Here is a 24,712-nt window from a genome sequence, read left to right as displayed (position 1 = left end):
ATTCTGGGACTCAGTACTATCCAATTTCTCCAGCTGTATCTGCCAAGGAAACTAAAGCTGGCACTCCAGATTGGTTGGGAGAAGTATTTTTCTCTCCTAAATGAACAATAATTGTTTAGATTTTCAGGTCATTATGTGCTTGTAAGCAAAAAATTAAATAGCTCTGAAAGCGAAAGAAATTTTAATTCATAATGTGACTAACTGCTTACATGGTATAGACTTGAAATTTTAAAACCAGAGCACTGTATTTAGAGTGATTGTATCATTTAAAAAAAAATGAGTTGTTATGTTTTTTTCAGCACTGAATCCACTTTGCTAAATGAGAATGTCAACAAATTTATATTTCAATGCGTCATCAATGCAAATGCATCCAATCCCCTTTCTCCAAGTAAAATTATATTTAAAAATATGACATTGTTTTAAAAAAAAAAAAAGGTTATAGTTAAGGCTGAAACATTAGAGTAGCTCAAAAAACATGTACAGAAGAATACCTTCTCAAGTTTTATTCTGCTCAATTTGAATTTTTCCTTAAAAAATTTCTACAGGGGAAAAAAAGTATCTGCCTGAAGTAGAGACGATAAGGTCACTGGGGCATAAGTTATCTCAGACACACACAGAGCATTTCCAGAGCCCAGATGATGCTGTTCCTCAATGATCAATGTTTCAGAGGTCCAACAGTTATCTTTCTACTTTATTAAAAGCACTGAGAGTTGAACGGATTTTATTCAAGGCCACTGGTCCTAAAGTTTCTTATGTCCCAAATTCAGCCATACTGACAGGTTATATGACGAGGTTTTAGGAAGAACATTTACTAACCAAATGAAAGCTCTGCAATATACTATGCTTTAGAGAAAAATGCTAACAGAAGCATATTCTCTGTGTGAACTAATGGGTAGAAAAAGACATATTAGTCATACGAGTAATGGGCAAGGAAATGAAGCTAAAAGTGTCTAACTCTATCCAACTACTATTTCAAATGCTGGCAGTTAAAAGCACTTTCCGAATGGGGCAGATGTCAATCAGAAAGCAAGAATTCCCCAACACTGAGTAAGACTCTCACCATTTACGGTAATGACATGCACATCTGCTTCCCAGGCTGCTCAGGCTGGTTTTGTCTTCTGGAAGTGCCCCTGGGTTTTTCAATTACTGTTCTTTATAAACCTAATCATATCTTAAATATGCTGAGGAATTTATGTTTTAAAGATGTCTGTGGTAACTACTGTATAAACCAAGGAATGCATTTATAATTGGGATATGTGTCACTGTAGCTCATCCATTAGTTAGGAGTCATTGGAACCTCTGGGGAGGTGGTGATTATCTAATACAAAGTTTATTCAATGACTTTAAAATATACTTTCCATTTGTGAATATTCAAATGGAATTTTAATATATGAACTTTATATTGTTGAACACCTCTTGTGTGAATTTGGGTTATAAAAAACTTCTATAATTAAAAACAAGTTGAGAAATGCATTGTCCTAAAAGCAAGTACTCCTGGTAAGAAAAATTACTCTTAACAAAATAAATATGCATCATATTCCATTGGAGGGGCTTTGAAAATATCTCTGGGTCTTCTGTAACCTCTATAAGCGTCAACTTTCTCTAGATTGTTGAATACTAGGTAGATTTGGACTGAAAATAAACAGTTAAAAAAAATGACTATATAAACTCCTCCTTCACCAAACATATGAAAGTCAGAAGAATGTGATAGGAAGAATTACATGCAACAGGATTCAAGATAATTGCTAATAAAGTGGTCAGAGCTTCAAAAAAAATGCCAATTTGCAAAACGAAGAGTTTGCTAGGATTTTACCTCTGCTGAAAAATTTGATTGCCTCGCCTTTCTGTACCAGCAAATTCCCCTCTATAATTTCAGCAAATAGTGTTAGAGTGATATTCTGCTGCAGCTATTATAGATCCTAAATGAAACTCCCATTGTTTCAGTTTGGCTCTGAGTGGTTGAGATTAGAGGCAAATGATTTTTACTTGAAGATTCTTGCAAAACTTATCAAAATATCACTTTATAAACATGTCCATGTTCTATATTGCTATGGGTTTAGAATCTTTTATTCATTGTTCTTGGGGTCTGAAAAAAAATTAACAAGCTAGTGGAGACTCACCAATTTTCAAATATAATACTTTTCATTGCTTACATATGCTAACCTGAAAAGTAAGCATTTAATGAAAATTGGACTGCTAGCCTCAATAGCAAACCATTTTCTTAATTTTCAAGGTATAAAAACAAGAAGCATACATCATCTTTTCAAAGAGGTTAGAGAATTTGCACACTAGAAACCAGTGGTCCCTTTCATAAAGTTGGGCTCACAATTCAGGTCAATATATATTTACTGAGCATCTATCATGCTCCAGATACTATGGGTTTAAGTATGAAAAAGATGAAGTTCTAGCTATTAATTAAGGAGCTTATGAAAATTTTTAGAAAGTAGATGCATACCCAGATCATTTCATAAAAGTTAAAAAATACTACGGCAGTGTTGTCATGGGAGAGGAACCCATATAGCTAGCACACCAGACATGAGGTACTATAAGGTGGGCTTCTTGGAAGAGGGAACATCTGAACTGAGTTTAGCAGGATAACTGATAGAAAGATGAACAGGAGTTAACCAGATAAATAAGTGGGGTAAGGTTATTTTGGCCAGAAGCAAGAGCATGAGCCAGGATACAGAGGTGAGAAAGAATTCAGTGCATGTAGGAAATTACCAGGTCTCTGCTATTGCAGAGAAGCAGAGCAGCAGGAGTAAGTTCGGGTATGAACCAGACCTTGGGAGTCTTCTCTACTTAACATCCTGTAGACTGGTTCTGAGCACAGGCCAAGGCGTTTAAGCAAGAGAGGCCATGTTCTCCTTTAGGTAAATCATTTCTCTGATAGTATGGAGGAGGCAATAAAGGAAGTTAGGATTAGAGGCAAGGGCAGCAGTTAAGAGACTACTACAATAGTCAATAAATTGAATAAATAATTATTAAATACCCATGGTGTGTGTGTGGGGCGGGGAGGGTAGGGGGAAATTTGGGGGGCTGGGAGTGGTCCACACCAGCCCGGATAATAAAGGATGCATCATCTGAGGAGAGTGTTAATAATAAAACTGACTGAAAGTCGGTTTGATTTTTCTTATCACCATGGGCTAGTAATTCTAAGCAATGTCAGTGATAAAATATTCCTCCCCACCACTGGGTGGACCACTCCCACTGCACCCATCCTCCTTGGTGCCTCACCGCCAAAAACTTTTGTGCAAGGGGTCCTGCACTAAAGCTATCCAGGGACTGTCAAGATAAAGCCCAGGTGCTCACCCTTAAAGCAGCTATTGGTCTAATGGGGGAGATAAGGCACAGACCTCAAAAACCACAACTCACAAATACACTTTCTACAAATCCAACCTTCGCTAGTCAAACCATGAGATCAAGGGTGGGAGCCAAACTAGTCTTATGTACCCTAACTGCACATGGCCATCCCTGCTGAGGGCAGAGCCAGTATCATGCAGGTCACCACTTGGACCCCCATATCCTGACCTGATCCAGAAGGAGGTGTGATCCTTCTATGTCAAGTACTGCTCCGTACCTACCACATTCTTCCTTGCTGAAAAGTCACAGAGCCAGAAGTGCAGGGAAGCTTTCCCTGTCTCTGCTTTGTACCCACACCAGTGATGCATGAATAAGGAAACAAAAGACAATAGATATTGTCTCTAAATGCAATTGTTCAAGGGAGGTGGCAGTAACTGCGAGGAGAAGAGGGCACATTCCAGAATCAAAGTAGGGAGGTAGAGGAGTATTTTTCGGAGAAAGCTCCTGAGATCACTCTGCTCATAAGTAGCACCACATGCCCTGCAGAGTACAGGCTTTTATGCCAATATTTTCTCCCCACACCTCCCTCTTCCTTCTACCCCTTCACCTTACCGTTCCTCTGCACTACAGAAAAAATCATAGGATACTGATACAAGAACAGGCATTATAAATCACCAAATCCAACCCACCAATTTTCAAGAGCAAAAGAAAGCCCTGAAGAGTTAAATGACGTACCAAAGTCGCACAATTGGCTAACGGCCGTCAGGAATAAATAAGAAAGTGTTGCCTCTTGAGGGGAGAAAAGACAAGGGTCAAGGTCTTATTTCTCAAAAGCACAGGCCCTTGGAGAATACCAAAGTGAACTAAAGCAAGGTGGTGTCTACGATTTGGAAAGGGGGGTGTGGGCCTCTAGGATTGTGATGCCACCACACCCACACACGGGGCCGGTGACATCCACGATGCCTGGACACATGCCACTATTTCAAGAGGCAGCACAGGAGATCACCATGACTCCTGGCTTCCCAATCTTTTGTACTTCCGTAGCAAGATCCTTTACTGAGACATTAATTTGTATGCAGTATTTTCCCTGTCTCCCTCTTATAAGCATGCAGCTAAGGTCTTTGTTTCCCTGCCTTAGGGAGCATTGCAGGGCAGAGCAAAGGCTTTTAGAAATCACTGATTCTCCCTGCCCTTGGTAATACCTGAATTACTGAAGAGATGATGCGAGGTGCACCCCAGAGGAGAGGGGAAAGAAGAGTCAACCTTCGACAAAACCAACAGAGGCAGGAGGAGGTTCCCCAGATGGAGAAGCGGCAGAGGTTTGTGGTTCCAGAGCACCCAGGAACTGCTTACTGCTCTGTGGCTAATCTGGGGAGGCAGCCAGACTTCAAAGGCTGCATCAGCACCTAGGAAGGTTGGGCTCTTGGCCTCATATACCCTCCCAATCAGACAGCGCCCTGCCCCATGTGCAGGCCCGGAACAGGCAGTCTTCAAACATCAAGCTGCAGATAAGGGCTCAAAGTTGGAATTAAGCTGATTTTAAGAAAAATTTTTAAGTGGCTTTATTTCTTGCACTCGTAAATTTTGGACTGAAATTTCCAACAGCTACCATCTGAGGTGTAAGTCATTCTAGAGACAGCTGGTGAAGGATCCATGTCTTTAAGACAGTCGAGCTATGCCTCGCTTCTTACCCTGAAAATGCTGCACTAACTGCCCAGCATGCTGTCGCTTCTCTTTAAATATTAATCAATAGCCTTTTAAATGTTATAATTATCTTTATTTATGACACACTTCTACCATTATCCCAAGATAACTGAAAATATTTCACTTTTAAAAATAATACTAGCTAACACTTATATAGCACTTACCATGTGCCAGGCCCTGTTTTAAGAGCTTAATATATATTAACTCATTTAAGCCTCATGATTATCCTATGAAGTGAGTCTTATTATGATCATTTTAAAGAAGAGAAAGTTAAGGCACAGAGGGGTTAAGTGACTTGAACAAGGTCACAGAGCTGGCAAATAGTGGATAATGGATGGAAATCCAGGCAGCCTAGCTCTGGAAAACATGTACCATTAATTTTCACAAAAGCATTATAAGTAAGACGTGTGGGAGCTAGCAGCTTGTACTGCTGCCTCTGCTCTAATGGGACTGGATTCTTAAAAACAGAACAGACAAGACGGCAGCAGCACAATCAGCCTCAGGACTCTGGAGCCTGGGCCCTGTCTCTACAGGTTTCAGCTCGCCTTCCACACCTGCCCAGATCCAGGATCCTGAAGATGGCAGTGATGACAACAGTGATAATTTATTAAGTGCATAAAAAGAGCCAGTGTGCTAATGCTCTACAAATACATTCTCTCCGTTAATCCACACACAGCAACTCCGGAACATAAATACCACTCTATGCAATAAAGGACAGACTGAGGCAAAGAGATTGACCAGCTTCCCAAGGGGTGCACCGCTAAGTGGCAGAGCTAAAAGCTAAGCGCTGAACCGGGCAACGCCAACTACAAAGCTTAATTTCTTAACCACTTATATTGTCTGGCCTTCCACACACTGCACTTAACAGCATGCCTGTTACGGAGTAACAATGCAGGAAATATAATCCAACAAGGTCTTCATATTTGCCTAGGAAATGAGATGCAATTTTTATTCAAAATAGTATAAACAGATTTATTATAAGGAATATTACCATAATTGAGGATTGAAACTCTTGACTGAAGATGGTTTATGTTAGGATTATGCACATACAGACATGACCAACAATAAAGCACAAGATGGAAAAACATAATCAACCTCTATAAATTACTTAAAATACCAAAGTCATGCCCAAACTCTGTTTTCTACACAAATCCTAATGAAGACATTAAGGAAAAACACAGTATATGTATAAAGAATAAACAGAAACAGCATTTATTACATTTGTTTAGGGTCATTTCCCGATATTCTGCTAGGATTTTATTATCTAATCATATTAAAATCAAAGCAAAGACACATTAATGAAAGATCTAGAACGCTGTGGGGAATGAGCTTCCTTCTTTGCCTGGAACTATAGTGACCCAAGGTTGGCAGGTACTCGAGGGACCGTCTATGTGCCTACTTGCCCCTCCTTGCACAACTGAGGCCCTTTAGAGAGGCCCTTTCCCAGGCTGTCCAAGCACCTCAGGTGATCCTCTCTTATCTATGACCCAGACATTCATGCAATAGCAAAAGTCCACCTGCCTATAAGCCTTGACATTAAGGTCATATTCCTCCCTCCTCTTGAGATTAGCAATTAAGAGTGCCTATCCTTCTTCACTCTGACCAGGATGATTTCCCTGCAGCCTACTTCATTCAGCTCACTTTCTCCCTCCCCTGAACATCCGGCATGATCCATGTCTGAGGCCATCCTTGCTACAACACATCTCTCAATAAAGTGCACTGATTTAGTGAATGGGCTCCCCAAGACTCCTAAATTAATTAAAAACATCTAATGCTTTTACTGGCTAAATTTTTATGAAATTTTTATAACTGTGGTTAAAAGCTCAGCTTCAGTGTTTATAACTTATGTGAACTCAGATACCTGCCTTAAACTCTCAGGGCAGCTTCCTCATCTGTAAAACGGGCATAATATCTACCTCACCAATTTTGCTGGGAGAATTAAAAATAAAGTAAATAAAAAGTCTAGTACATGAATAAATATCACCCTAATATTCACTCCATGGTTACTTCACCAACATGCTGATGAATGTATAAATCATATATAAGAATTTAAAGCTGTGGAGTACAATGAAATGTGCAGCATAAGAGATAAGCAGGAGCCGGCCCTGTGGCATAGCAGTTAAGTGCACGCACTATGCTTCGGCGGCTGGGTTTCACGGGTTCGGATTCCGAGCGCTCACCAACGCACCGCTTGTCACGCCATGCTATGGCGGAGTCCCACATAAAGCAGAGGAAGATAGACACGGATGTTAGCCCAGGGCCAACCTTCCTCAGCAAAAAAGAGGATGATTGGCATCGGATGTTAGCTCAGGGCTGATCTTCCTCACACAAACAAAAAGAGAGATAAGCAAACCATCAACTTTTCCCTCATTGTAGGGAGAGGAAGAAAAACTTAAAGCAAGGTCCCAGGGTCTATGTTTGTGCAGACTGGAGAGGAGCAAAGTGAGAATTCTAGCAAAATGTACTCTCAAAGGATTATAGGTAGTTCAGTAGAAATTTCTAAGGCTTAATATTAACTTAACTTTATATTTTTAAGTGAAACCTACAATTGGGACTACACAGTAAATGGAATGTTGGGCTTCTCGCCGGCAGTGTCTTGTTACGGAAGCATCCTATGACAGTTAGTTCCCAAGCTACTTATCGAAACATGTTTATTTGAATTCTCCTCAACTCTTTTGCAATAAAGGTGTGGGACTCAGGATTTCTGAGGGAGTCAGTGCTGACTGTGCAGAGAAAATCCCCAAGGGAGAAAGTCAAGAGCCAATAAGAAAGTCAAGAAGAACATGGGAAAAAAAGAAAGATGGGTTGGGCCAGTGTTCTTTAAGATTGAAGACAGAAAAATTCTTGCTTGCACTTTAATTCTACTTCACCTTACAAAAATCTCCTGCTATTCTACTTTGCTCAACCTCTTCTTTCCCAACTATTTTGACTTTAAAAATGAACTAAGCCTTGCCACATGTCCACTTGATCTGTTCTTTATCTCTTACTGTTTTATGGGGGACAAAAAGGGCTGCCCCGCGATAGTTGTTGGACACTGCCTTGGCCTGTCTCCTGCGATTTTTCCGAAGCCTCACACCCACATCTTCAACTGCAACCTTAGAATTTTTTGTTCTTCTTTTAGCTTTTGACAATGCTTCTAATAGCAGGGGCCACAGAAATCAACAAGAGCGGGCAAGTCCTCTACTAGAGACAAGTAAGAAATCAACATGTTTTCAGAAGTGCCTGAAAAGTTCACCATGGATCCATTCCTGCCTCTGATACTTGGCAGCCAACAGACTGTGAACAAAAGTAGACAGGAGCCACATTTTCTTGCACATCTGGGTTTTTTTTTCCTATTTATGATTGATTGAATTGGTGCATCTTTTTTCTCTCATGCAGTTTGTGTTATTTTTCTTTTTTTTAAGATTGTCATTGCTTTCCTCTGTTCGCTAGGTGCCATGTTACTCATTAATTATTCTTATTTGTAAATAATTTTTAAAATTAGGAGTCAGAAAAAAAGATGTAAAGACATGGTCACAAATAAAGAGCAGTAAAATTTCCAGTAAATAGTAATTAAAAAACTGCATAGAGGATGTAATAACTACATGGCTGACCCTAAAATTCCATCAAAACTAGTAATCAGCCATATAATTCTACCACTGAGAGACTGAGATATATGGCAAAATAACGGTTTCACAACGTGGCACTTATTTTTAATTTTTATTTTATTATATGAATTTGTATGTCATGACTAGGTTCAGTTTTCTATCTTGATTAGGGCCTTATCTCATTTGTGTCAAAAGTAAGACCACTATTTCCACCCCCATTTTACAGATGAGAAAACTGAGGCTATTAATTTGCCAAAAGCTTTCCACAGAAGCCTGGATTGAAACCCATGTTTTCAAACTTTAAGCCCATATTGCTTCCTACCAGTGAAAGCAAGAATTTCTGTCACTGCCAGTTATTGGCCAGTTACCCTGCACCAAGCACTGTGTGTGGAGTGCTTTGCATGTTATGACCACACAAGCAGGAAGTAACGAAGTCAGGAATCTGCATCTAGATTTTTGTGATTCAGGGCCCAAACTCAGCCAACATACTCTATTGCTATATACTATGCACAGGCATTCTCAAAGCATGTTAAAGTTACATAACATTATCACAAATTAAATAACAAATTAAAACCTTTTCAAATGAAGATGAAAAATAGGAAAACAGGGGGGTGTTTTTTGCCTTTCAAAAATGTTATTGAAAAAATTGGCAAGGCACATGAAGTGTGTTTGTTCTTGTGCTTCAATGATGATTAATGAACTCCTTTTTGGAGAGGCAAGATCTGCACTTGGCATTAATATTATAAACTTTTCTCATCTCAGTAGCTTCTCTTTAGGTGGGAAAAGTGGTTACATAAGGCAGTGATTAATGAGATGCCACAAATGTTGATTTAGTCCTAGATGGGGATTTTTTTTCCTCTCAAATCTAAATGCTTCACCAAAATTAATGTTAAGTCACACTACAAATATGAGTAAAGTGCCTATTCGAGTTGAAAATACATCATATGCTCAACCTGAGTCCATATGCTTTTTCCCAATTTCTTCCTGTTTTGCTAGAAAAAAACATCCTTGAACAGTCTGAGATTCCAAGAAGGTGCTGCCATTTCATTTTTTCAAAACCAGTGGCCAGATTCTGTTCTTGGATACTGCTTGAATTTAAACGGAAGACACATAACTTTTAAAATATGGGATCCCCAAAGCATGGCATTACATTTTTTAAATGGCAAGTTTCTTCCCCTAGGAGTTAAAAGCTATAATATTAGCAATATAATTGTAGGTAGTGGTGGAGAAATACATGAATATTTTCATTTTTCATCTATCGAATGCTGTTGATGTGCTCTAAACAAACTGAAACAAGAATTCTCAGTCCCAAGAAGCAAAGTTCTGCCCTGAATTGAAGGCATCACGTGATTCCTTTGGGCCACTTAAAATAGTAGGAAGCTACGAGCAGAAGCGTTGGTATCTGGACATCCAAAAGCATGGTCCCTGAACAGATCCTCAGGAGCAATATGCCAGGAAACGAAAGTTGTTATTCTCCCTGCTTACAACTGGCTTCCCCAAGAAAGACTACTTATGAGACACCTAATGTTTTCACGACAACATATAAAACTTCCTAAATTAGAGCTCTAAAACAGAATTTCCACATTGTTTTGGAGGACACATCCACAGTATCTTTCAAATAAAGTAGAAGTTGTAATTTTCTTATGTTGATGAAAAATTATTAAAATTAAAGATCTTTTAAAATAATAGGTCTAGTCTTGGCCCCAGGAGAAGCTGTGTAAATTTAGATGAGAAGGGATTTGTAAAATTAAGGAGGATGTATAGTTACAAGAGAAAAAGAGAGTAATGGGAGGAGGAGATAACTCTGAACTGAAATGAATAGCTGCAAGATATTTTTTCCTTCTACTTCCAAACAGCCTTGGGAGAGGTAAATCTAGTTATATTTTACAAGCAAAAAATAACTGATTATCTTAATATTAAATACTTGTATTTGTTTAAAATATTATTCCCTTACTATCAATACACAGCATATATTGTGACATATTTTGCATAAGAAAACTTATGATCTAAGCAAAATATGTGTATAAATACAGCAGAGAATAAAAACTACACAATGCAATATGGTTGTGAAGCAACACATAAAAAAGGTAAATTTAAATTTTATAAAATGCTATACTATAAATCCTTAAAAATATTTTGATGTACCGTACATTTTGGAACAGCTCACAGAATTTTAATCTATTAAATAAAAATAACTTAAATGGCATGGGTCAAATGCTACATAAGTTAAACAATAAGACTAGAAGTAAATATTTAACAGACATCATAAGAGAAGAACTTTCTAAGCATAAAAGCAACAAAAAAAGACCATAAATAAAATAGAAATAACTATGACATGCAAATTTTAAACTTTATATAGAAACAAATAATAAGCCAGAAAATTCTTTCAATAAATATAAGGTTGATATTATTTATATATATATATCTGCTTACAAATAATTTACAAAAGCACTAAATCCTGAACAGAAAAATGGGTAAGGTATAAATAGATAATTCACAGAAGAACAATACAAATAGCCAACTATATTGCTAGAAATCAAGTAAGTTCATAGTATGGTATGAACTACTATATATGAATAGTAAGATACTATCCTTTTCTCATCAAATGACAAAGTAAACAGAATAATAAAATGTTGGTAAGCAGAGTAAGACACAGTCTCATACATCAGTAATGGTGGGGATATAATTCAATGTCACATTTCTAAAAGGCAATTTGGCAACATATATATCCAGATCTAGCAATTCATATGTTTTGATCCAGAAATTCTACTTCTATGACCATTTTTTTTTTTGTGAGGAAGATCGGCCCTGAGCTAACATCTGCCAATCCTCCTCTTTTTTTTTTTTGCTGAAGAAGACTGGCCCTGGGCTAACATCCATGCCCATCTTCCTCCACTTTATATGGGACACCGCCACAGCATGGCTTGACAAGCGGTGCGTCGGTGCGCACCAAACCGGTGAACCCCGGGCCGCCGCAGCAGAGCACGCCCACTTAACCACTTGTGCCACTGGGCCGGCCCCTATGACTCCATTCTCAAATAATAATCAGCCTTATATTCATGCACATATGTTCCTCCAAGTAGTATTTATAACAATGAAAATTAGAAAGACTACTGTCCAACAACCAAATTTGCTAAAACTACTTCATATTGTTTTGAAGACTATTTAACAATTCAAGATACCCTTCAGAGGGTATGACTAGTACCATCTTTTACCCCAGTCCTACCTGGCCATGTCACTCCTCTGGTTAAAAGACTCATTCTGCTCTTCAGAATAGAGTCAAATTTCTTGATGTGGAAATAAAGATGCTGACTTGGTGGCCTCTTAGCTCTCACCACACATAGCTGTCCCTCTCAAACCCTAGCCATTCTGTGCTCTCTCCAACTCAGGGCCTTTGCTGGGCTATTCCCTCTGCCTACAACCCTCTTGTCTCCATTAATAGTCTGCTGATCCCCTACTCATACCCTGGACCTCAGTTCAGACATCATTTCCTGATGTCCACGTGTCTACCCTGTGTGTCCCTTTTAAGCACGTATTTCCCTGATCTCAAATCTTACCTTTGCTCTGTGACACTGTATGCTGTGTGAGGGAAAACACATCTTATTCATTCTTGTAAACTTAACACTGAGCCTGCATACTTGTCAAATGGTTGAATGAACAAATATGCTCATGAAACAAAGTTAAGTGATAAAAGCAGGATACCAAATTGAAAATGCAGACATTTTATAAACATATGGCTACACACAAAGAAAAGAAGTACTAGGAAAAAAACATAAAACAAAATAAAAGTGTAAAGGTGATTATATGAGTGAGGGGATAACAGGTAATTTGTCCAGGAAACTTTTCTCTACTTCCTTATGTTTTCTGAATTTTTTTAGAACATACTTTTCAAACTGCAAAACTCTAATTTATCAAAGAAGGTCAACTGTTATTAAAAAAAAAAGAAATATGTGCTGTCTCACCTTTAAATTCAGAAAAATATATTGAAACAATATGTATAAAAAGTATGAAATATCATAAGCCAAATGAAAAATACTTTGACAACAAATATCTATTGTGTTTCTGTCACTATTACTGTTATCCAAAAGACAACATTCCAAAATAATCTGAAAGCAGTCTTCCAGAACTGAATGACATTTAAAAATTATACATTAATGTAAACAGTTAACTCCTTAAAATGGCTTTTTAAAAAATTTCAACTGCATTCAAGTTTAATATTTAGACTGCCAGAAATCATTCTTTCCATTTCAAAACTGTTAAGCAGAGTGAGTTCTGCTGGGTGTCATCCACCCAGCGTGTTTCAGTGCCAGTGTCTACAGTTGTTTGTTTCAGAACCTCTAATTAGCTGCCTTATCTTCTGCTAGGGATTCTTCTGGTGCTAAGTTTTAATCGTCCAAATTAATTGAAATACTGTAGCAATTTCAGATTAACATTTTCAAAATTAACAATGCATAAAATAAAATCACCCACAAATCTGCTTTGTAACAGCAGCCACTAATGAACTCTGCAAAACAGACCAGATCGCACTTCTAATTTGCTATATACAGCTAAACTTCAGGAAATAAGCCTTCCTCTGTCCAAAGCTTGGCATAAGTAGGGGACACAGACGACCTCTAGAAGAATGAGGTCTCTGGAGCCAAACCCTGCAATTAAGTCCTAGTACCAAACAGGTGCTGGGTGACCCTGAGTAAATTACTTAACCTCTCAGAACTTTGGTTCCCTCCACTGGAAATTAGCAATATCTCCTCTTGGAGTTTGTGGCAGACAGACTTTAAGATGAACCCCAACAATCCCTGCCTCCTGGTATTCACATGCTTGCTTAATCCCCTCCCCTGAACGTGGGCAGGACCTGTGACTTGCCTCTAGTTAATAGACAGGTGATGATGTCATTTTCATGATTGTGTTACATAAGATTTTAATTTCCATCTTGCTAGGAGCCTCTATCACTTTTTTGGCTTCCACACTTTAATGAAAAAAGCAGTCATGTTGGGGACGTCCATGTGGCTAAGAACAGAGGATAGCCTCTGGCCAACAGTGAGCTAGGAATTGAGGACCTCAGTTCAACAGCCCCAAAGGAACTGAATCCTGTCCACAAGTACATAAGTGAGTTGGGAAGTAGATCCATCCCCAGTTGAGCCTTCAGATGAGATACAGCCCTTGCTAACATCCTGAGTGAGGTCTTGTGAGAAATCCTGAAGCAGAGGACCTAGTTAAACCATGCCCAGATTTCTGATCCACAGAAACTGTGAGATAATAAATGTGTGCTATTTTAAGCTGCTAAATTTATGGTACCTTGTTACATAGCATTAGAAAATTAATATAGGAATGTAAAAGTATTAGTAATAACCATCACCACCACCAACATTTAAGGAGCACCTACTATGTGCTCAATCTTATTGATAAATGCTTTATCTACTATCTTATTTAATCTTCACAATGACAGTAGGTCATGTCTGCTACTCATCACCCCCATTTTTGAGATAATAAAACAGATTTACTTGCCCAAGATTATCAACTAACTAGTCAGTGGAGGGGCAGGACACAAATCCAGTTCTATGTCCCTGCAGAGCCCTCAGTCTGAACCACTGCACAGGGCTGCCTCTGATGGTTAAAAGAGTTCACGTCAGTGAAGGCACCTAATATGCCCAAGGAGGAAAATGTCTGAAACTCGTCACACACAATAACAGATGTACATTATAATCTGCTCAAACCAAACTTCTCCTTTTCCCCTTCCCCATTCTTTTGTAAACACAGCCCTTCTTTCTTATAGAAAACAAATTTCATGTGGACAGTCTGAGTCAGCCCCCTCCCCCTTTTGGAAGTGGGCACAATCACAGAGCACCCCAGCTGCAGCGATCACCTCAGAGATGAGGAGACGGTCTAGGCCAGGCCAATTAAAGACCTCCTTGGGATTGTTGTTAGATTTACTGGGAAAAAGGTATTCTATTTTCTCTGGAATTACTAGCTGGGGGTACAATATATGCTGAGAGTTGCTAATGTGTAACTTTGCTTCCAAATGAGACAAACCTGTGTGAGATGTCTGTTGACAGGAAATCAATAGAGAAGAAAGGACAACTGAGATACAGGGAGAAATGGAACTCTGATGCTGTCGTTTGAGCACCTGGATCCAACTCTCCCTGAAGCCAAAACACTCTGGACCTCCTAGTTACCTAAGTCAGTAAATCCATCAGTCTTTTCTTTTTTTCTCTTAAACTAGTTTGAAATGGGTTTAGTCACTTGACAAACAAAAGCGCACTGAGTGATAGAAAACTGAGCTGACTCAAACCAAAGAGACTGATAACTTTATTTAAACATCTGTAGGTTTATGTGAATTTACTTTTACTGAGGTACTTGTTAGATATTTTGTCTCCTTGTCCTGTGTCCTTCTTTAGCTCACAATGAATTCTCCCTCATCTGCCTTCCTAGTCAACTACACCATTCATAACCTACACCACACACTTTGGTGGTTCCCCACATACTACACAGTACTATTATTAAACATGTTATGTTTGTATGTCTTCTCTCTCTAACAAAATTTCAAGTTCCTCAAACACAGGAAAACTTCCATGTATTTCTAATATCTATGCAGAAAAAAATGAATCTCAAAAGAAAAATTATCTGTAAAAAACAATTATTAAGAACCTAACATCAGCTTTACTTTTCATTCAAATTAAAATTTAAAAAGATAAATAGGGCCGGCCCCGTGGCTAGGCAGTTAAGTGCGGGCGCTCCGCTGCTGGCGGCCTGGGTTTGGATCCTGGGCACACACCAACGCACTGACGCACCGCTTCTCCGGCCATGCTGAGGCCGCATCCCACATACATCAACTAGAAGGATGTGCAGCTATGACATACAACTATCTACTGGGGCTTTGGGGGGAAAAAAATAAATAAATAAAATCTTTAAAAAAAAAAAGATAAATAATTGCCAATATGAGTCCTTTTGACAGAAATTCCATAAACTGCACTCCAATGTTCTAATTAATTTGACAACTAGTCTCACTATTTGTATATAGAACTTCTGTATTATAAGATCATAAACAATTATGATATTAAGGATTACTTTATCAATGTCCTCTCTCCTGGTATCCTGGTATCAGTTGGATATTACTTGTATCCAATATTGTTATTTGAAGCCAATAGTGTTTTTTTTTTTTTTTTTTTTTTTGGTGAGGAAGATTAGCCCTGAGCTAACATCTGCTGCCAATCCTCCTCTTTTTGCTGAGGAAGACTGGCCCTGGGCTAACATCCGTGCCCCTCTTCCTCTACTTTATATGTGGCATGCCACCACAGCATGGCTTGATAAACAGTGCAGAGGTCCGTGCTGGGGATCTAAACCTGCGAACCCTGGGCCACCAAAGCGGGAACGCACGAACTTAACCATGACACCACCAGGCCAGCCCCATGAAGCTAATAGTTTTGACTCAACTGGTTCCTTTCATTTACCTTACTTCAGACTAAAGCTCTCAAATAAGGTTACTTGGTTCTCAGAAGTTGTTGGCTCATAAGAAATTTCTGAGGTTTCTTTGTCTACTTAGCATTACAGGGCATGTTCTTTTTCCTCTGAAATGGAATAGTATTAGACTACCAGGGCCACAGATATAGCAAAGGAAGCCCAGCCATACCTGACCTTCCAAGTAAGCAATATTTTATAAATGTTAAAAGCAGCTCACCAAGGTTGAGACTTCCTTTTCAGAATTTTTTTCTAAATATTGAATATATACTTTATTCTCTAAAATTACTATAATAACAGAAATTATAAGTTAGAAGGGCATAAATGACCCATAAGTAGGTTCTGTATATAATACTCCAAATGTTTTATTTCAATAATCACATTACTGATGCTGTCTCCCACCTAACGCACCCCTGTGTATCTGTTCAAATATTCATCTTGCCTCATTCCTATGCTGGAGGGACTTGAGCAGTGTAAAGATTGGCTTGGCAAGGTGTGGACAAACCTGACAGATGACAGCAATAGTGACCCTTTGTGAACTCGGAATAAGACTTTAAAGGGAGAAATAAATCCTCCCCAAACCCCAAAAGATGTGAGCCAGGGACTGTGATGGACATTTCAGAAATCTGTCATCATGGCAAAGGGAATTAGAAAGGTAGTCCTGGAAATAACTACCAGGGGATCAACTGCCTTAGTGCAAAACCAGCCTTATTGTCCATAGTTTAATAGAAGCTTGAGAACAAATCAGCTGCTTTAAAAACCAAAGCAGGGTCCTCAGCACTCATTCACAGCGTGGATTCCTCATTGCTCTGCAATGAATCTTAATCACTGGGTTCTATTGCCCCAGTTTTCTCAAGTTCATTCTTTCAATGTGAAATATATTTTTACACATTTACAATTATGCTCCCAATATTTAGATTAGGACTTATATTTGATGAGAAATTAGTTTTAGAGGTGACAGAAAAGACAAAAGTAGGTTTGACTGATTAATATGGAAACAATGTAATCTATGGATACTTTATTACTTAGTTATTACAGACAAAAGCTCATTTACTAAAGCCTTCAAGAATACACATTTGTCTCCCTCAAAAAAAAAAGAGAAAAAGAAAAAATGTATTTTTAGATCAGTGATTTTAAAAATCCTGGGTTGCTATTTTTCTCAACAATGTTTTCTATTTGGAAACTAAAAATATAAAATTTCTCTATTGAGCAAATTGGCATTATGTTTAAAAGCAAATCTAAAAGAAATCAACAATTCTGTTTGGATTTGGAATGAGTTTAACAATTCTTTGAATTTAAAACATTAAGGAATATTGTACTGAATTGTAATTCAATACAATAAACTAGCATAAATTTTTTATTTATATACATAAAAACACATATAGACAATCCAGCTTAAAAGCAATTTGAGCCCACATTTGCCTCTCTCTTTTCCAATTCCTTTAGCTTTTTTGCACATACTACATAGTTAGATCTTTTTATATGTTTATCAGACTATTCACTAACTGTTTTTATGACACTATGCGATACCATAGTGAATCAGTATATAGAGCAGTATACGTATATTAAAATATTTTTATATGTACATTCATAGACATGCATTTATGCAATCAGGACTTTGTGCCTGTATCTACTCCTTCCTTATGCAGAATATAAATTCCTCATGGAGAGGGGCCATGTTCTATAATTAATGACATTGCTGGTGATTGTTGTATAAGACACGAAGTCGGTAATGAAAGAAAGATTTCTTGAATTCCTTTCTTCATACAAGAACAAATAGGAATGGCATTATATATCAATCCTGCCCACTTGAAAGAGAAAGTGACCATCTTTGAAGATGTCTCTGCTAAGAAACAGTAAGACATCTCCTCAGTGAATAAGAAAAGACAGTGCTTCTAAGCCACGTTTCTCTTTGTAATTAAGAGTTTAACAATGAGCACATGAGAAGCAAGAGCTCTCAGAAAGAATTCTTTTAGCAATTTAACCATTATCTGTTCATTTACTATTCAAGGTTATTGCAAACCACATGAGTAACTTAAGATCAGAAAGAGAATGAGGTGCCTAAATGTTTCCCATCTACTCCACCTAATCTTTAGGCAGCACAACACACAACAATGGCCTGAATTTTTTAAAAGCTAGTGACTATGGACTTAAATACAAGATGCCATGAGTTCCACAAATATAAGACAATTTTGTAACAGTCTAAAAACATGGACTTGATTAAAAGAATACATGTCCTGGTATACAGATTTGCCACATGCAAACTAAAATAAATCTTGTATCTTCCATACTTAGACAGAAGGAAATTTTTTTTTTTTTTTTTTTTAAAGATTTTATTTTATTTATTTTTCCCCCAAAGCCCCGGTACATAGTTGTCTGTCATAGCTGCACATCGACAGAAGGAAATTTTTAAAGCTCAGTATTAAAATTTAATTGGTAGCTTCGACCTTGAGTGCCACTTTAGATGAAAAATATTACAGCAGTGCTCAGATTTTCTTGAGATTTATGATCTCATGTTCTTGAAAAAGGCCTAGCACCTCTGTGTTCCTGAAATAATTGATCTGTCTCTGACAAGTGTTATTTTCCTGAAACCAACATCTGTCTCAGGAAGAAAAGTACAAACTGATGAAAATACCTTGCTATATTTAAGAAATCCAAAAGAGCTACCAGAATTTGCATCTAACACATTACTATATTTATAAAAGCAGTCAAGACCATAAATTGATAAATTTCTTAGCACACAATAGAAGATAAGAAAAACTAACTAAACTGCACAGCCATTCACAAATATTATCTATAAAGATTAATCATAGTTATTAATAAATAGTAAATGTTTTAAATGTGCTAACAAGCCACAATGCAAACCTACAGTTCACCTCTTTCTTGGTTTGAATAGAAACTCACAATATACATTTTCAACCTTGGGAGAGTTTCTTTCTTTGTTTCTTTTTTGCTATCACAAACACTACTAATTTTATCAAAAAACTCTCCACCACCACTGTTGATTGTGTCTCTTCTTAAAGAAAAGCAAAATATCTCGGAAGCCAATACATAAGCAGAGAATAACAACAATCTGAAATTACTATGATTACATAACTTCTAGCTTCAATGAAAATTCAGTATAAAATTCTGAGTCTTTAATTCTGGGTAATTAATTTAGCAAAGAAATAACTGACAAATATTATTGATTCTCTCACACATGACAAAATGTCCAATATTAAATAACATGCTCTACCACAAAGTAATTACTATAATAATTGCCACCTCTTAGCATTTACTACACACTTGGCACCGTTATAAATACTTTACACATATTAATTAATGCAATGCTCGCAACAGCTTTGTAAGGTAGGTACTGTTATTAGTCTCCTTTTACAAATGAGGAAACTACAGCACAGAGAGGAAGCAAATTGCAGAAGGTCAACAGCAAGTAAACAGTCAAGTTGGGTCCCTGGCCCAGGCAATGTGGCTCAGAGCCACGCTTCCTACCACTAGATTATTCCACGTTCCATTAGTACATTGGTCCACTTTGTCAGTAGGAGGAATTTAAAAAGGAAGAGAGCCAATGCATGCAGAAAAAGTATATAGACATTCATTAATACTTCTAACCAATATTTATTAAGCACCTACTACCCAAAGAACTATGCATTAAGTTCCTTTCCAAAACAAAAGGTCTACGGAGAAGATATATAATTTACCTTTGTACACGGCTCTGAAATTTTGACCTGATAGAGTGGTTATGTCTGACCTCCTAAACTGTTGAATCTCTTTTTTCTACAAGCCACCCTAAATGAGGCCCTGGAAAGCAGTCAGTGTATTAGCACTGGAGAAGTCACTAAATTAACTAGAAGAGAGAGGGTTAAAGAAACTTCCATGGTAAAAGACTAACGACAAATAATGCCCCTTGGAAGGAGTTCGTCCATGCCGAAGAAGCCTTAATTTTACTGATCCCTTGTTTAAACAGCTTGGAGTAAAAAAATTCCCACACAACTGTGGAAATCTGCTAAACAGTAGTCACATCAGGATCAACGCAAAAGACAGTTAGCAAGCAAGAGTTAACTTTGAAGAAAAAAGCTTTGTGCTGCCAACAGAAAGAGGCAAAGATACAAAAGACAACCAACCCTAAACAGATAATGCAAGCCTAACATCAAAGGACACCTACAGGGAGAAATAGTTATCACATTAGGACCTACAACAGGCAAGAACATCAACTACTTGTTTTTTTCAAAAATGTGGAAAAATGAGAAAACACTCATATACAATTATTATAACTAATGGAAAGGTATATATATATAATTATAAACATAACATATAGCACCACTTCTTTTGCATTTGTAAGTTTATTCTTCATGAAATTCTAAAATCTTTGGACAAACAGGAATACCAGAAGAGTTCTTCCTGTACAAAGCCATCACCTTTAGGATAAAGGGGGATAAACTATTTTATTATTGGTCCACTTTGTCATATTCATAATCTGTGAATTCGCTATACCTCCTTTTAAATAATCTAAGGGTTCCTAAAATTTTTGGCAATAAAGTAAATTGTTTATAGTCAAATGTGTTCCTACTGACACACTATAAATACAGAAATCATTTCCCTGGGGGAAAATGGATTAAATGAAAATGCCCATAGAAAATATTTTTAAAATAACATTTATAAAGGTTAGATAATTTTCTGAGACAGAAATACTACAATTCACACAAAATAAGGAAAAGAAATATTATGTTCACAGTCATACACTCTTACTAAATAGAACAGAAGAAGTTGCTTCTAAATATTATTGCAGAGTCCTCTGCAAACAATATTGTCTTGGGGAACTCAGAACTATTAAAAAGTTAAACCAGACCCCTATTTTTTTAATGGCCTCAATTTTGTTCTGTAGTTAAAAGATTTAAACTGATCTCAGGACACAAGTGAGGCAATTTCTAGCCAGAGGCAACAAGCTCCTATAAATCTTTTCAGACAGCTCATAAAAGGGCATGGCTACCATGGGTGTGGTTTCAGTTAAAAGCTATAATGCTTTGAAAGCTAAACTTTACAACTAGGTGAACACTGTTCATGATGAGAAAACAAAACACATACTCCAGATTATTTTTGAGCAAGACTATTCTATATTTCATGTTCCACTTGATTTATTATCAAGTTCACATATTTAGAATACTTTAGCCATGAATACTTTTACCTGCAATAATATGACCATGTATATAACAAATCTTTGGTAATTAAACTATGGAAAGCATTGCTTAATGGATGAAAAAATAATTATACTAAATAATGACAGGGCAAACCTCATGATGTTAAATAGAAAACAACTGAATGATCTCTGCAGACAAATAATTGGCCTCCAGAGAGGATACTTGCTCACAAAGTCCTTAAATTCATTCTTCCATTATAAAATAGTATAGATATAGGATGAAGAAAAGTAATTTCCCAAATGGGTAGGGCATCAAAGTTGTCTGGTTTATGAACTCCCCCAGCCCCTTAGAAAATGCTAATTTTTTTAAGTGCCAGTTTGTTTGTTGATTTTCTTTCCACATTTAGAAGGGGACAAGGGAAAGGTGTTGGATATGTTAGCATTAACCAGGTACCCTGAGGTTATTTCAGGAAGCAAATAACCAGCTCAATTACTGATTGTGGAAAGACTGTGGTACTGATGGTTATTCATCATGTGACCTTGTCCTAGGAAGCAATGTCATGTAAATGATTTACACACTATGCCATCGTCTCCTGGTCACACATTATATACCAAACTGCGAGGGACAAAGGCCAACAATCTGACTTTCTACAGCAGTTCCCATATACTTTCATAATTACTTAACTGAAGTCAGGATTATAGATGTATAATCAGAAACACACCTGGATCCACCTGTCTGGGGCTTCTTCGGAGTCCATTGGTCCGTTTCTGTGCAGAAAGGTAAAACAAAGCAAAATGAAGATTTTGTATTATTAAATTGCATTACTTTGTGACACTTCGGAAGGCCAACGAATGTTGCACTTTTTCCATTTAAGAGTGACTAAATATGATCAAAACATTTGGTTCTAAAGTTTGTTTTTATAATTCAATCTTTCTGTTTCTCTCATAAGTCTTCCACCTGAACATCATTACATTTGATAAGTCATAGATGTCTTATAACACTATGGGAAAAAAATATCTTTTCATTTGCCATCTCTGGGTATTATGACTCATTTTGTTTTTGGAGTCATAATGACTACAGGAATTATGAGAACAAAGCCCAGACACCCATTCTTGGTTGGAAAATGCTCCCAGCAAAAACATATGATCTCCAAAACTCTAAGTCAGCTACTTCTAAGGCCTGACAGACCAGAGACTGGAGAAGTATACAACCCAAAACAAAGATCTCAAGCTCTGATTTTAGCCAACACTTCAATGAGAATGGGGTTTTAATTATGGATCAGTTGTACCTGAAAACTTTAAGAAACAAAACAGGCATGCAGCTTGTGAACCAGGAAAGTAAATTCTTATTACAGAAAAAAAATTCATAAGAAAAACTGTACATTACAAAAATTATAGATAAGATTCGAAACAAAAGAGATTTTAAATCTTTGAAAATACATAGTTACATGTTCAATTTCACAAGCGTTAAATTCATTCCTATTTAATTACTACAGTAATTAATAAGGATTTGATTTTCACTTTTTATTATACAACTGGATGAAATGTTGAGTCTAAAACTACCATATAATTCAGATTTTCACAAAAGCAATTTTCTTTCTATGTGTCTTGGGGCTTGTGCCTGTGTGTAGAGACTTAGTTTCATTTAGAGCACACTTGGCTTCGCTAAGCACACATTAGCCATGGGTTTTTCTTAGGGTTCCTCCTGTTATTTTCATTCACAAGTTAAACGGGTGAAATGGGATCTTAGCAGCCTTCCAAAGGGCCTCAAAGCCATATCAAGCAGACTTTCAGGGATCTCAGGTACAAACAAACTGGAGAAATTTTAAAAATATAATTTTTGTTTTTAACCCAACTACTTCCAAAATGAATTTGTAAAAGCCTAATATGATCATTAAAATCAGCAATGAAGCTATGTTGGAACAAGATGGATAGCTGTACTGGAAAAACCATAGTATAAAGAAAGCCGTTGTGAGTGAGAAGAGAATGGAGCTCTGGGCTTCTTGGTAGCCAAGGCACAAAAAGGAGAAGGACTATGAGTTCCAGATTCCTATCTGATAACTTAGAGGAAAATTGCTTTAAAAAAAAACTCTTTATCTGAAATTTTATAAAATTTTTTGGAGCTCTCCATATAAAGGACAATGAACACACTGACAATATTTTCAACAGGAAAATATATAATGATGGATATCTTGTTGCTATTTACTTCCTACATATCCATGCACCTTCTTAATGTACAATAGAAGCTGTCCTTCTACTGCTCTTATATCTTCTACTAACAGGGTGCTTGCAAGGCAAGAAAGGAATTCAAACTTTGGGTCTTACTTCTGGAATTCCTAAACCAGAACTATTTAAAAACTATAAACTTAGAATGTGAAAAAGAGTGCTTGAGTTCAAGAGCAACTCTATATTACCTTGAAGTTAGGATTAAAATAGGGAGCATGGGGCAATTATTAAGAGTATGGATTCTAGAATCAGACTGCCTAAGTTCAAATTCAGACCCTGTCACTTGGCACCTGTTTGATCCTGAGCAAGTCATTTAATGTCTCTGTGCCAGTTTTTTCATCTATAAAATGGGGATAATAATAGCACCTACTTCACGGCATTTGTGGTAAGAATTAAATGAGTTAATTTATGTTAAGTGCTTAGAACAGTTCCTGACACATCATAAGGATTATTAAGTGATAGTTTATTATTATTGTCATTATTATTAACTTCATGGTATTTTGAATGTTTAAATTCACATAAAGGATAAATTCTTGTACTAAGTTATTGCCCTACTGCTTATGTTTTAGGTTTTTCCTCCTGAAAATCCTTGAAAATCAGTGACCCTGAGAACAAAAACTCTTCTACAGGAAGAGTGTGCAATGGAATAAACTATGATCCGGTGCATTTGAAAAAAAAAAAAGTGAGGGAATTTCAGCTACTTAGACCAAGCGTATTTGGATATGAGATTCATTACACTTTAAAAGCACCTAAAAAGTGTTTTATATTGTAAATAATTTGGAAATGTTTAGCAGAACATATTTAAACAATTTTAAAATGCAAATTTCAATTGTCATTGTCATACCCCATCCAACATATTCCCCTCCTCCACCTATATTCTCAAAAGCCTGGGATAGAGTTGGACAAGACCTCATCCCCAGCATGGGGAGGACAGCATATCTAGTAGCCACCCCTGGGAGCCCTCAGTTACAGCCCCATGAGATCAGGGGAATCAGTCTTCAGAACCTTCTCAATCTCCTTTGATCTACCTAGAAAGGGGGGAAATAAAACAACTAACCAACCTAAGTTTACTTCTTGCTCCATTACCTTGTCTTTCTCTAAAAGAAATACCTTTACCATCCAACAATCTCTCTTCTTGCCTCTTTTGGGAGAAACCTAATTCTCTTTGTTGATTTTACCAACAAAAGCCAAGGTTCATTTGCTATATGGAACCAGCTTTGGTTCCTCTACCTATTTTATTTTATTATTTTTGTGTGTGTGTGAGGAGATCAGCCTTGTGCTAACATCTGCCAATCCTCTTCTTTTTTTG

At 37.2% G+C, this 24,712-nt stretch overlaps 1 protein-coding gene across 1 annotated transcript in view; it reads right to left on the bottom strand.

Annotated features, from left to right (window-relative positions):
• The window catches only part of VAV3 (vav guanine nucleotide exchange factor 3), a 352,634-nt gene that overhangs the window by 80,274 nt on the left and 247,648 nt on the right, over nt 1-24,712 (bottom strand). Inside the window, exon 19 of the mRNA XM_004420752.3 lies at nt 21,900-21,945. Within this exon, the coding sequence (XP_004420809.1) occupies nt 21,900-21,945 (46 nt within the window). The remainder of the gene's footprint in view (nt 1-21,899; nt 21,946-24,712) is intronic.

The sequence above is a fragment of the Ceratotherium simum genome, chromosome 2 (genome assembly GCF_057802395.1).
Source record: "Ceratotherium simum simum isolate JZ-2026a chromosome 2, ASM5780239v1, whole genome shotgun sequence".
NCBI lineage: Eukaryota > Metazoa > Chordata > Mammalia > Perissodactyla > Rhinocerotidae > Ceratotherium > Ceratotherium simum.
The sequence above is the reverse complement of the archived record's forward strand: the minus strand, read 5'-3'. Positions and strand labels throughout refer to the sequence as shown.